Source organism: Dendrobates tinctorius, unplaced genomic scaffold (genome assembly GCF_039654945.1).
Source record: "Dendrobates tinctorius isolate UK_male_01 unplaced genomic scaffold, ASM3965494v1 ptg000075l, whole genome shotgun sequence".
NCBI lineage: Eukaryota > Metazoa > Chordata > Amphibia > Anura > Dendrobatidae > Dendrobates > Dendrobates tinctorius.
The window spans coordinates 53871843-53886884 of record NW_027361743.1 but is presented as its reverse complement, the minus strand read 5'-3'; the positions used below and the strand labels follow the sequence as shown (position 1 = coordinate 53886884).

Sequence of the window (15042 nt, the reverse complement as noted above, 5' to 3'; positions counted from 1 at the left end):
CCTGTACACGTCAAGAGTCACAGGTGTAACCCCGCAATGGGGGTGTGATGCTTCAATAATAACTTGGGGGCATTCACAAAGCGTTGTCAAGGCAACGTATGTATCCAGCAGGTACCAAGACCTGGCTGAGGGGCATTACTGGTGGAGCAATGAAAGTGGTGGACAGACACATGGGATAAAATGAGGTAAAGAAGGAGAATTCTCATGAGGGTGAATACTTTGGCAGCCAGTGTACATCATGTGCTGTGTCAGTGAGGCTCTGTGGGCAGCATCCTGCCTCCTACCAGGCTGTCTATGGGGTCATGCTGCAGGACTATCCTGTACTTCTATCATTAACCCTTTATAGACAATTATCGTGAAGGGCTTGTATGAGCCTTTTTGTCGCCATCCTGAATTGAGGCGTCACTCGCCTGTGCCGGGAAAGTGTACGACTACGGGGGAACCTTTCACCGAGCGCCTGTTTCCAGCCGGGGCATTGATAGTGCAGGACGCGTGCGCTCTTGCTTTGTGTTCCCCCAGGTCAGGGTCACGCTGGTCTGCAGTGCGGGCTGGAGATGTATCGGCGGGCTATGCTGTCACTGTACGGAGGCGGCATCTCCTGTCGACGCCTCACAGGCCACAGGTAGGAGCCTCCATGATAGCAGCCCCGTGTGAGGACGGCGGGAGGGGCAGTAATGGCGGCAGCCTGCAGGGGGCTCCTCTGAACCCAGGGCTATGGGTCCTTGACAATGATTGTGTTGCATTGAATTATTCCCGGTCACTCCGTTTTCACATTCTCCATTGGCCGTGTGTCTCAAATCATCAGGCCATGATGGCGCTGTACTATTGTACTGAGAGGAGTGCAGTACACAGAGGGTTAACCCTGTATCCCCTCTGTGACCCCCATAATTTTCAATGAGTCCGCACTAGGAGTAAATGCTGCCCGCGGGCCAGTGCGGCGTGGACGCTGATGTTGGTATTAGGGCGCTGTAGAAGCTGGTGCCACTGGGACCGTAGCCTGATGCTGACTCTGGTGGGCGCTTCCAGTGCCATGTGGACACTGATGAGCGTGCAGCACAGTGGGATGCTTGCACAGGTCGGACCGTAGCGTGGGGGTTGCAGACTCCATTGGGCCCGCAGCACAGCGTGGGGGGTGCAGGCGCCGGTGGGCCCACAGCACAGCGTAGGGGGGTGCAGGCACCGGTGTGCCTGCAGCGTGGGGGGTGTTTCTGGCACCAGTGGGCCCACAGCACAGTGTGGGGGGGTGCAGGCACCGGTGTGCCCGCAGCGTGGGGGGTGTTTCTGGCACCAGTGGGCCCACAGCACAGTGTGGGGGGGTGCAGGCACCGGTGTGCCCGCAGCGTGGGGGGTGTTTCTGGCAGCAGTGGTCCCGCAGTGCAGTGTGGGTGTCAGCATCTGTTTTGACATATTCTGGTTTTGTTCCTGTAGATTTGCCGATCTGGTCTGTAGACGACTCTCTGTTGGCAATGTCCTCTGGTCTGAGAACTCTCCACCTGAAGACAAAGGCACAGGAAAGCCATCTGATGAAGCCGAGGACAAGACACCACACAAGGATGATTCATCCAAACCACCGGAGCCCGATACCCTCGCTGCCCTGCTGAGTGGCATGAAAGTTGAAGTGACCTCAAAGAAGAAATTCCAGGCGATAAAGAAGAAAAATCCAAAACTCCAAAGTCAAGAGAATCCAGACAACATAGAAAGTGCCAGCAGAATGTTCCAGATGGCGGCAGAAGAAAGTCACCCAGAGTAAGAGATTTGTCCTGATAACGCTTCTGTTCTAGAACTATGAAGCTTAAAGGGGAATTCCCATTTTCTTAAATTTATGTCATATGCACAGGATTTGCCATCAACTTCTGATAGATGTGGGTCTCACCAACTGGATCCACTTCTATCTAGAAAGGGGCTTTATTGTTGTATGAAGTAGCCGCACATGGGGGCTCCGAACTTTGCTGAGTATAGAAATTAATGGAGAGTGCTTTCCTTGTTCGACCACCTCTGCTCTGACAGTGGTGTGTGACGGGCCTCAGTTCTCCAGGTAGTCCTAGATCCCAGCTGTAGAATGCTCATCTTTCATGTATTTCTGGCATATCCTTTGGATATCCATCAGTGTTAGCCCTTTAAAGGCCTGAATTACATTCTGTTTTAGGGTATGTTCACAAGTTCTGGAATTGCCCATCTAAAAATGTAATTTCTTTGTGTGCCATTGTAGAGCTCCTAGGCAGTAGTGGACCAACGATTTCGAGACTTACTGCAGTTTTTATTTCATAGTAGATTGACATAACTGGTTCCCCATATCATGTTCTCACGCTTTATGCATTTAATAGCCCTCTGTGTCTGTACTGTTACATACTTAGGCTGAAAACTGGTTTATGCAGCATTACATGAACACCCGACTTCTTTCGTTATGGCTGGTCAGAACAATGAAAGCAATTGTTACCATCCACCTTTCGTGTTTCCCCTATTTCCTCATAGATTGTAAGCTTGCGAGCAGGGCCCTCATTCCTCTTGGTATCTGTTGATCTATGTGTTTATTGTTATGCTGTAATGTCTTTTCTCTGTTGCTTCATTGGCTAACACAGGAAAACATGGAGTGTATGCTGCTGCCTCTAGGAGGCTGACACTATGCAAATAAAAAAAAAGTCAGCTCCTCCTCTGCAGTGTACACCCCACCAACCGGAACTAGGATATTCAGTTTAGCTTAGTGTCAGTAGGAGGTGGACACGGGTCTTTCATTAGACCCATATCTACCTAAGTGTGCGTCGTTTCTTTTCAGATGGACCCCTTCCTTGGGAGGGATACAGTGTGAACAGTCACAACTGTACTCCCACATAGAGACTATGAGTATGGCGTGTACTGCCACCCTGTATCCTCATATGTCTAGTCGGCAGGACCCCAACCCCTAACACGGAAGAGTGTTCAGGTGATCCCACCCACTCGCCCACCACAGCCTATGGGTTTGAGGAGGCGTGGATGTCCCACAACAGGATTTTCGGACGTCTGATCATTCCGGATGGGAAGGTACTTCTCTCTTTTCCCCCAGGTCCCTTTCTATGATGAGGTGAAGATCCAAGCAAAGAAGAAGATAGCAAGACAGAAGTTAGAAGATAGAAAGAAGATGAGCTATAGAGTAATTCCTTCCTCTTATTTCGGGGTTTTTTGGTGTACTGTTCTTTCTAGGATCCCTTTATTTTCCTCTGGTTTGGGGCACCTCAGTTACCTTTTGCTGTGTTTTTGTGTTTATTTATTCCGGCTAATTCTTACTGAGCCTGATTAGAGTTATACCAGGACTCTCATGACTAGTCACCGTACGTTCCTAGAGGCCTTTGGGCTATCTCTATACCCGAGCTATCTGTTTGTCAGTACTTAATTCTTCTTTCTTACAGATACCGGATAAAACCTTGAGTAAAGGAGTCTATCAACTCTGGGATTTGATTTCCGAACATTGCGGGAACAAGTTCTCCCCCTCTGACAGGAATGGGATCTTACTCTGCGCAAGCTTCGACCAGTGTACGAAGACTACTCCAGGCCTGGATCCAATGAAGAGCATGGCGACAGCAGGTTTTTCTTCCTTTGGCAGGAAATCCTATCCTTTTCAGTATCTTCACAGTTACCTTTTTCCCATTATCTGCAGTTGTGTTGTGACTCATACCTTGGTAAATGGGTCCACACAGGAGAATCCTCGCCCCGTTGCAGATAGTCCAGAATCGACAAGGTCACTCAGGACGTCATAGTGATGTTTGTTCCTTTCGTCAGTCAAGTTTTCTTCTGGCTGCTTTGCATTCCTCCCCTTGGCCAACCTTCCAGGGATTGGTCTGGTCTCTCCCTACGTGTGCCATGGTATGCTTTAGTTTAGCCTTTTCATTGATCCGAGTCTGTAGAGTCGCTACGGCAGTCTACATTCTACCTACGTGGACATGCAAGGAGTTCTCTATTCAGATGGTTCTTGTTTTCAGAGCCGATTGTTGATGAAACAGAACCTGTGTCACTCGGAAGAGATCCTGAGTACTCCACGAGGTCTCCTTCAATACGGTCTCAGTGTTTGGCTCTCCCGTAGGTTCTCAGTAGTCTACTTTAAGTTTATCAAGTTTTTTCCTTGTTACATCATTTAACTGCCCCTGTTCTGTTTGTAATCTGCTAGAGAACCGCAACATCCAAACTTCAGTTCCTACAGTCAAGGTGTAAAGACGGTCTATGCAGGGAATCTCCCCTTTTTATATGCCTTTTCTTTCCTCCCTTGGTCGGTTCTGGAGTCTAGTTGTCAATCCACTCCCTTAGGGTTGTTTCCCCTTTTCCCTTGCAGGGAAACCAGTTTCTTCTTTTTGCTTCTTCCTGTGGTAAGTGCGCGGTTCCCAGCGGCTTCCTGGGTGTCTTTGGGATAGCACGCCTCTGGCGGTAATTTTTTTTCCCATGTTCCTTTTTGTTTTTTTCTAGCAATTTTCCCGGATCCTTAGTAATCGGACAAAGGACGTCTCAGCGTTCCTTCTGCCGGGAACAGCTTCTGCGGACTGTCAGGTTCTCTGTCATATTTTGTTTGCTTTTCCTTCTGCCTTGCTGTTGTATTTTGCCTGGGTAGTAAGGTCTTCGATGTATTACAGAGGCCGGTCTCCATCTTTCGATTCTCGGCTCTGCTCATTTTTTTTTTGACTGGTTCTTGTAGTCTTCCCACCCTTGGGTACTGCTTTGGGACTTCTCATGGTTTTCTGTGTCCCCCCAATGAAGTGATAGAGAAAAGTAGATTTTTAGTTCTTACTGTAAAATCTCTTTCTCTGAGCCTTCGTTGGGGGACACAGCACCCACCTAATCTTAATAGTTCTGTTTACTATATTGCTACAGTTTGAGTTTCTGTGTTTTTCTTTCTCTTTTACATGTTGCTTCTCCTACTGCTTTCTCACTAACTGAACATCCTAGTTCCTGTCGGAGGGGTGTACACTACGGAGGAGGAGCTAACGTTCTTTCTGCATAGTGTCAGCCTCCTAGTGGCAGCAGCGTACACCCCATGGTTTCCTGTGTCTCCCAATGAAGGCTCAGAGAAAGAGATTTTACAGTAAGAAATAAAAATCTACTTTTACTGTCTGTACAAGTCCCCTCTAAAATGTAAAGTGCTGCGGAATATGTTGGCGCTGTAGAAGTAAAGTTATTATTATTAATCATTGGCTTTTCTGTACAAAATTCAAAGTATTGAGGATCATGCTACTTATTTCTGCAGCATTTTTTTTTGTATCGGTGCACTCAAAAATCTATGTGGGAATTTTCAGAAATGTGTAAACGGGGATGCTGAAACCCCATCTACATGTGATGCAGACCGATGAGTGTGGACGCTGCACTGAAATCCATATTGTAAAGTCCTTTTGTTTTTACAAAAATTAGAACTTTACTTTTCTTTTTTTTCCATTTATATTTGTACAGACTTCAGTATGACCCCATGCTATTTACCTCTTTCTTGTAGGGAGAAGCCAGTGAACAAAGAACTGTTGGATGCAGCATCTGCAGTGGCATCAACCTATCCATCCCAGCAAAAACAAGTCGAGTCTGAACTACTGCAGCAGCTGCGCCTGCACAAGCAAATGGCTGAGGAAATCAGAAGGAAAGGAAGTGATAACATCAGGTTAGAAATTGATGTCTTTCTGACCTATGCACATTTTATGTGGGGTCATATGCAATGACGCAAAGCTGACATATGTAGATATGTTTGATAGTGAGCTGGTGATCATTGGTGACCTTGTCAGCTTCACACACCATTGTAGATGTGACACAGGGTTTGGGAATAATCGTATCTTGTGGATAACTTCAGTGAATGTAAGTCACCGATCCCAAATCATTCTTTGTGTTCCTTTTGTTGGTGTAAAAGTTTGCAGGCATTTTTATTTTTTGTTCTAATTTCATTATGGCTTTTGTGACATTTGTTTTTCCTAGCTTTCTTTCTGTTCTTGTAATTTTTGGGGTTTGCTTGACAATGTGAATATCTTTTTATTTGTGCCATTTTCCTCAAACATCAATGAAGATCTATGAATTTGGTGCAAATTTCACCAGCAAAAACAGAAAAGCTAGATAGAAAAACAACCTATGAAAAACAGCCCCCCCCCTGCTGATGAATTGGGGTCACAGTTTATACAAATCATATACTGTTGTAACCATTTAGTTATAGGGGTTCTCTTGTGCCACTCCCTTCCCTGCTGATCATTAGGTGAATGGCGCATACTATTATTAATTTATTGCACGCACAATCCCTTGAGATAAAGCCTCACCGCGAAACGCTCGTCAGGGGTGCCTCGGCCATCCAGGTACGATATCTGCCCAGCAGCAGCAACTCTTAACTCTTCCCTCTCCCTCTTTGGTTTACCTTATACTATACCGTTTGTAAGCCGCTTCTGGGCTTCTATGACTGCACTATGCCTTATCTTTTAGCCTGCTTGGTTACTGCATTATGCCCATGATTTAATGTTCTTACTTATTAGGGATTGAGGATCTGTTTTGTTGCTGTATGCCATTATTTTTGTAGGCAATTTAAATATAATCTTATTTTTTGATACACTCTATTTGTACTGTGTATTATATATTTTTTGAATAGTGTATATATATTATTGCCACTCTATGATTATGGCTTCTGCGGGCCTTTTATGTAAAGCTTTTCGGATATAGTCTTTGTGTCATTTGTACATTTATTTCGGAGTCATATTCCCTGGAAGCCTTTTTCTTAAAGCTCCATATATGGACTATTAGATTTGTATTCATGTATATATTCGCTTTATGAAATTCATTGTACCTGGTTTATAGGCCTTTCTCTTTTTGCATTAACTGCTCCCACATGTATTGCATTGCACTTCAATGCTTTTTAATAGTGTTTTATTATAAATCAATTGATTTAATGACATATGGTTTCCACTCCTTTTTTTTTTTTTGTATGATTTATGTATTATTAATTTATATAGCATCATTGATTCCATGGTGCTGTACACGAGAAGTGGTTACATGTAAAATACAAATATCACTTACAGTAGACAAAGTAACAATGATAGACTGAGGGGAGAGGACCCTGCCCTTGCCAGCTTACATTCTACAGGATGGTGGGGAAGGAGACAGTAGGTCGGGGGTGCAGCAGCTCCGATGGTGTTGAGGAGGCAGCGTGGTCATTGCAGGCTGTAAGCTTTCTTGAAGAGATGGGTTTTCAGATTCCATCTAAAGGATACGAGGGTGGTGGATAATTGGACGTATTGGGGCACAGAATTCCAAAGGATGGGTGATATTTATGAAAAGTCTTGGAGGTGATTGGGTAAGGGACGAATAAGTGTGGAGGAGAGAAGGAGATTATGTGAGGGCAGATGCCAGGATATGTGCAAAATCGGCAGGTATCATACAAATCTTTAATTCTAATGAAGAGGACGAGACTGATGCCTTGATACTGATGTCCTGAGAATGCAATGTCATCAGGGCTGCTGAATGCCGTGCAAGCCTAATAAAAGTCCATCAGAACTCCTGCTGAGGCTGGACTGCTCTCCCGCTCCTTTCTCTGTGTTAAGGCTCATTCACAAAACCGTATTTTCAGTCTGAGTGCTGTGTGTGAAAAATACAGATACTACTTGGATCAACTTTATGCAATGGGACAGTGCAGATGAGCCATTTATCTTTTTTTGCTTCCCCAAGCAGCATGTGATAAAAAATTGCAGCATGCACTAGTCTCTTTCGTAAATCGGATAATGTTCGTCTTTTCAATTCTATGGGTGTGCAAAAAAAAAAAAATTGTTATACATTTTAAACAGATGGTGTCATACTATGTCAGAAAATATCATCTTCATTTACAGTTAGTTTTGGGCAATGATCATGATATTTAATAGTTGGACATCCCTGTTGTGAGTTCATTTTTCCCTTCACCATTGAGGTCTGATGAATTCCCTCCTCTAGTGAAGGAAGGTAGTGAGACTGATTACCAAACACCTGGGCAGCTAGATGATGACTGGGTGGCTGGAATTGAGGACTGGATATAAGGCTGCCGACGCCCTTCTTCCTGGCTGGTGATTTTCCTGCTGGATTCTTGGAGACCAGTCTGATTCCTGCATCTCAAAGCTAAGTTTTTCTGCTCTGCTTTGTACTCTTCTGTTTTGTTTTTGTTTTGCCTTGTTTTTTGGGAGTTCTGCCATCCCCGGCCGGGGGTGAGCTGAATTCCATTTTTGTCTCTGATCTGTTGATATTTTGCTCTGTCTTCAGAATTTACCTGAGTGCTGTTATAGTCTTTTGAAGCCTAGCGACTTCAGGGTCTGTTTTTCCTATCAGTCGGTTGGCTCATTTTGATAGGGTTTTTGCGGATGGCAGACAGCAGCTTTCCTATCCTGTCCTATGTAGTTAGCTTGGGCCCCATCATTTGCTCAACCTATCTTTCTATCTGTGTTAGTGCTTTCATCTTGCTTCACTGTCATTATATGTTGGGGGCTGCCTATTGCTTTGGGGTCTGCTCTGGGGCAGTTTAGTTTTTCCCCTTTCTGTCTTTAGGCTATATAGTTCTCCGGCTGTGATCGAGGGGTCTAGGGCACCGTAGGAACCCCCCACGGCTACTGCTAGTTGTGGTGGATAGGTTCAGGCGTCTGCAATCCGATAGCTGCCAACCTCTCTGGTTTTCCTGGACTTAACTGGTATTTTGTTTTTTCCTCCTTCGGTGACTCATCATAACACATCCCCTTTAAACATGCTCATAAGGTAGCCATCAGCTTGATATGAGGCATATCCCCCAGGCTCCCAAACCTGCATATTCATTTAGTAAAGTTTGTCTGGGAATTTGTGCCTGGAGTAAATGGAGTTTGGTAGATCTGTATGGAGTGCACCTGCAGGACAATACACAGAGGTCATTAATCTGTAGGTGGTGCAATCGCCCCCATAATGCTTCTGGTATTGGTTACCACTCTGTGTTTGGGGATATAATACATTTTATGCTTCAGTTTCTTTGTGACTTTTTGTAGAAAGATGTGAACTAGCCCTAATCCATGTTAGAGACTAAATAATTCAGAGAATGGCCATCAGTAGGGATGAGCAAACATGCACGGTGATGCTCAGATATCACTCGAGTATCTGGGTGCTAGGGTGTGCTTGGCTATCATTAGCCAGAGTTCAAATTTGAAACTTGTGTCCTTGCCCCGCATGTTTGGCGCCTGTTACACAGCCAATAGGCAGGCAGAAATTGCCTGCGTGTCACTATAATGCCGTAGCCATCTTGGTTGTGGCAATACTGTGATTGGCTGGCATGTGATATCATCAGGGGTTATAAGAAGACAGACGTCGGCACACTGACACTATTGCACAGTTCTGATTGGAGGAAGAGAGTGCTTGTCTAGGTCTCTTTGTGCCCAGTATAACAAATCAGAGGCCTGCAGTGTTGATACTGAGGCTGAGCCATCATACTAACAGCTCTTCTAAGGGATAATCGTTTTGCTTTGCTGTTTGTATCAGAAACATTCTGCATTTAGCCTAGAGAGGGAAAGAGTTGCAGGAGCAGGGAGAGTAGCTGAATACAGTCGCTATTCAGGGATTAGGGCTTTGCAGGCTGTCGCTAAATATATAGCTGTGTCAGTTGACCACATTTTTATTTTTTAGGTGATAAATTTTACTCTATTGTCCTCCATAGATTATGCTTTGCTTTGTGGAACATTTCTGTGTTATATAACACTCCAAAAAAGCGTTGAAGATTTGTGGATTCTTTTACTCATCCATAGAGTAATACGTGATTTCTGTTAAACTATAGTGGTATTAAACTCCAAACAACCACTTTGACAGCTGCATGTGACCAATTTTTTTTAATTAAAAATAAACTTGGTTTCCAGAGACCTAGCAAGTAGAAAATGCTTGCAGTAAGGGATTGGGAAGTGGAAATGCTGATGATGGACACCGAGAACGTGTGGCTATGCCTGTTGCTTGAGTACAAGCAACACACCCATCCATAACACATAGTTCCCTGTCCCACTTTTCAGTGAGGCACGGCACACCACTTCTGAAGCCACACCAGTGCGAACAGGTGGTCGACTGGAAAGCAGATAATGCTTGCAACATGCTTGGCAGCACCACCCAGTCTTCCACGCCGTTCATTCTCACCTGCCAACAGTCTGGATCACTTAATCTTCACCCTGATCCTTCTTCATCCCACCATGTTGAGTCCCAGTAGACCAGTGATCCCACACTTGGACACTCCGAGGAGCTCTTTACAACATCAATTCTTGATTTTGGCCTCTCTCCCTGCATGTTTCAAGAGGGACAGGGAACATGCTGTTTAGAGATGCACAAAACTTAGAGCAGCCACAGCCACAGGAAAATGTTGGTGAGGAACGGCAAATTTTGTCTAAGGCGGTAGATAATGATGAGACACAGTTGCTGGTAAGTCAGGTTGTTAAGTCACCAAGTCAAGAGGACCGCGGTACGGCAGTGGAAGACGAGGTGGTGGATGACGAAGTCACCGGCCCAACCTGGAAATCTGGCATGCAGAGTGAGGCCAGCAGCACTAAGGGGGAGAGATCAGCAACACCAAAACAGGCAGGAATAGACAGTGGGCAACCAGAGAGAGAAGGTGGGCAACTGTTCCACAGAGCTCCGACACTCATGAATTACTCCGTCAAAGAGTTAAGTGTCCCCAGTCTGGGACTTTTTTTAAAGAGCTTTATTAGACAAAAAAAATGGTCATTTGCAACCTGTGCCATGCCACGGTCAGCAGGGACCTGACCACTAAGAACCTAAGCACCATCAGCATGATCAGGGGGCATGTCATCTGAGCACTGACTCTGTGGTACAAACGCTTGAGTCCATGATTGGTGTCAGAACTGCTAGCGGGTGGCACCACTGCCTCTTCCCCTGTGCTAGGTGCTTCTTCCCAGTCCCCTGTCTATGAAATTGGCCCAGATACCTCCTGCCCTGCACCTATCCTTGCATATTTTGACGCACCATCATCAGACACTTCCAAATCCTTGCCCCAGCACAGCTTTCAGCTGTCCCTACCACCAGGCCTTGGAGCAAAAGAGCAAGTTTCCAGCCACTGTCCTATAGGTCCAAAGCCGTTTAGGTTTGTTGACACTGAGAACTTCTGCCCACTCATGGTGGCAGCCATCCCCAGGTACTCAATCCCCCCCCCCCCACCCCGCTATCATTTTTTCTCCCAGTGTGGCGTCGCTGCCTTGTACCACCACGTGTCCAGGAACATCACCTTTGCCCTTACCAATGCAGTTACTGGCATTGCCCACTTAATGACCGACACGTGGACAAGCGCTTGTGGCCAGGCACGCTACAGGTCCCTGACGACACACTGGGTGAACATTGTGAAGGCTGGCGTTCATCCTTCCGTGGCACAGCACGTGCTACCGACGCTGAGGATTGCCTGCGCTACTTCTATCAGGGTTTCCTCCATCTCCAGCAGTAGTTCCTGTACCTCCTCCTGCTCCTCTTTACCCTCCATCTGCGGTTTGGTACCTCTGAGCACGTCGTCCACATCAGCTGGAAGCTCTGCAGCACTGTCTCAGCAAAGTGGCAGCAGGTTCTGCTGAAGCTCATTTGCCTAGGAGACAAACCTCACACCATGGCAGAGTTATTGAAAGGAATAACAGCAGACAGGTTTGTGGGTCGCTCCTCTGATCCTACAACCAGGCATGTCGTGTGTGATAATGGCCATAACCTGTTGGCAGCTGTGAAGCGATCAAGCTTCAAGCTCACTCACGTACCATTCTTGGCACACGTCCTTTATTTGGTAGGCTAGTGGCTTCTGAAAAATACCTAGATTTGCCAGAGCTTCTGGTCAAGGGACGTCGAATCAGCGCCCATTTCCGCAAGTCGTCTACAGCTGCTCCCCTTTTATGAGTGTAGGAGTACCACGGCTACACTATCTTCACAATAATTGAATGAGTCTCTACAGTTGGTGCCTTCAAGGCTGTATGGATGACCCTGCTTGTAATGTTTGGTAGGATTTGCACATAGTGCATAGCCTTTATGAGCCTTGGAGTACCTCTACATGACAATTTGAACAGACTGTGTATGAGGCCCCTCCTGTAGCTGAGTCCCTAATTTTTGGCAGCTCTTTTGCTTCCTTAAAATACACTATTTCCAATTTTTTAATAAAATGCAATTTTTGTTTACTTAAAATATATTTTTAAAATCCTTTTACAATTTTGCCTTCTATGCAAGTCATTATGTAGGAAAAATGTTTCTTAAAATTTTTTTTTCCTGTAAACTCAAATTTTTGAATGATTTATTGTCAGTCCTTAAAGTGGAGTGAAAGTGTGACCCCATTGTTCTCAGCAGCGATCTGGGAGTCAGAGATGCTTCCAGGAGTCTTCCTCATGCTGTTGTCCTTGCATTCTGCACGTTTTCCTTCCATTTCAACATTTTCACTGTTTCACAACGGTTTGAGTAGCGAGCAGCCAAGCGTTCTAGTGCTCGCTCATCTGTAGCGAGCAGAAAATGTATAGTCTTGTTTTCACCACTTGGGGGCAGTAGTGCTTCATAGCTATAAATATTTTTATTACTTTGAATTTTTGATATTGCCATTACTGGAGGTTTTGTGCTTGTAAATTATATATCAAGCTATTTCATGGCAGATTTCAGCGTTCAGTAACATTTTGTGTGGGTTTTGTGGTACCTTGCCATATAAGCGAATCCATATGGATGGCAAATAAGAAAAATGAGGAAAAAAAAAGTACTTGCAATATTGTCCAGATCTTTTCTATATGCTGCTCCCCGTAGACTGGTATATGTGTAAGCAGGTTGTGGTCTGTTCAAATAGATTTTTACCATTTTTCTTAATGATATTTTATTTAAATATCATCCAGTCTTCAATCAGCGGCTGAGTACACGTTACATGGCTCGTTTATATTATGTGGTGGTTCCTGGCAAAAAAAAAAAAAAAAATGTAGCAAGAAATTGAGCAATATTGTAGCAGTGTACTTATCTCTCACTCCCCACTTTTAGTCATACCCACCATCAGCCAATGCATCCAACAGCTGCAGCAACCCTTTGCAGAAAAATGTTCTTTCCAAGTAGGAGACAAACCCCCTCAGATTCTGCAGTCAGTATTGACTGTGGCACTTAAGTGGGTTAATAGATGAAGACGTTGCCTTATGTAATTCTCAATGTTTCTGTGAGGTGGTTGTGGTAATCATGGGTTGCCATCATAGCTGAGGGTCTAACACTGGTCCTTAGGTCACTGCAATACAGAAGTAAAGCAGTGTATTATCTAAGCCATCATAGTCCCATAGTGAGGAAAAATATCTACAGTCATGTTACTCGCCACAGGTGAGTTTGTACGAGCATCACATGCTTGAAACAAAGTTGTTTACACACAATTTAAGAAAGGTGCTAAAAAAAATTTCTGGACCGTTTTTGTATGAAATTCTGTCCAATTTGCCTTTTTTTCCCTCTTTTTTTTTTTTTTTCGTGTTGTTCCAGTACACCAGAGCTGTGGAGTCGGTAAGCCAAACCTGCGACTCCGACTCCTCAATTTCCCTTCCACCGACTCCCCACGACTCCGTCTCCCACATATATTGCTTATATTTAAGTGAAAAATTTATTGTAGTACAATGTGAATATCAGACATTTAATCATTTTTATGATACAATAATCAAGACATTTAGATAGAACATAATATCTATTTATTGGAATACAACTTTAGAACAAAAAAAACTGTAATAAATTGTAAATATGTAATACCCAATGTAATATCGATTACATATATATATATATATCACTATTTAATAACCTATGTAAGTGGCAAAAAACAGTTTTCAACAAAAACATACTAAATAACATTTGTGCAGTCTATGAATTTGTTCTAAGAAATAGAATTGCCTCCATCAGATCCTCCTTCATAGATGACCTACAATCTGACCTAATAATTTTAAGGCCAGAGAACAATCTCTCTACACTAACTTGGGTTGGAGGCAAAGCCGTAACCACATGGGCACAGTCAGTTTTGATGAACGGTTGAATTTTTCTTTTTCTTTGAGAGCAAGTGAAAACATTTTGCTGAAATCTGGTCAATCTGCTTGCTATAGGAGACGGAGTGAAATCTTTTTCCTTGCTGCACCGCTTTGCCTGCTCCATATCATCCAAATACTTGTCAAAGTCAAACTCCTCATCTGTTTAGGATGAAGATATGGCAGCAGTAGCACTGTCAGGACCCAAGTCCTCTTGCGCCTGGCAGTCCTCCTGTAGGCCACTCATCCTAACTGCTACCTCAGTCAGAGCTTCTTTTCCTTTAGTAATCTGTTGATCATCAAGCAGTACAAGATGACTTGGATCCACATAAACAGCTGCCAGAAAATTTTTATTTTCCAATAGCTGTGTCTCTCTCCGTTTCATTGAAGCAGAAATGCCATCTGCGATTAAATCTCCTCTTTGGGACAGGCAAAATAGCAAGTTCTTCCACTCCCTTATGAAAATGCCAGGAGTTAAATCCTCAGCTTGTAATTTTTTAGTCACGGTAAATAGGTGATTAAGCAATTCCTTCAATTCCAGCCACCTGTGTCCATTGACCTTCATTTAGGGTTACCTGAGGGTTTGCCATCGCCATATCTATAAGAAACGGTTTTAGCCAGGATCAAAACTGGGGGGGGGGGGCAGAACCTCATACTGTTCCGCAGAATCTCATACTGCACACCTCAGCTGCTGCAGAACCTTATACTGCACACCCCTACACTTGAAAATAAAGCCTGCACCTTAAGATGTGGTGAATGCAGTCTATTTATTCCAACTATCAATTGATGTTGATGTTACTGAAGACGAGCAATGCCTCTCCTGGGTGTCCTTTTGGGCAGCTATGAGGTGTACCTGACTGGTGCTAAAAAAAGGAGTGTTAGTCTGTGTGCTACCCGGCTTTCATTCTTTCTGGTACAGATAAGATATGGATAGAGCAGATTTCTAATCTGCTTTTGCTATTGAAAACATTAACTATGAGCTCAAAAACCTTTCAGGTGATGCGGTTTTTTAAAAAGCTGATCGGCTTTTGCAGCTGAAAAACGTATCCTCAAAAAACGCAGCAAAAGCGCTGTGTGTGAATGTAGCCTTAGATCAGGAATAGAACAGCCA

The 15042-nt window shown here is 44.4% G+C and overlaps 1 protein-coding gene across 2 annotated transcripts in view; it reads left to right on the top strand.

The window, feature by feature from the left end:
• The first annotated feature begins 424 nt into the window (after positions 1–424).
• The window catches only part of MRPS31 (mitochondrial ribosomal protein S31), an 84136-nt gene continuing 69518 nt past the window's right edge, over positions 425–15042 (top strand). The window contains exons 1-3 of one of the 2 annotated variants that reach the window (XM_073583275.1): positions 425–622; positions 1429–1746; positions 5447–5605. In XM_073583275.1, coding sequence (XP_073439376.1) covers positions 555–622; positions 1429–1746; positions 5447–5605 — 545 coding nt within the window. In that variant the 5' untranslated portion in view covers positions 425–554. The remainder of the gene's footprint in view (positions 623–1428; positions 1747–5446; positions 5606–15042) is intronic. The other variant, XM_073583274.1, reaches the window with a different exon arrangement.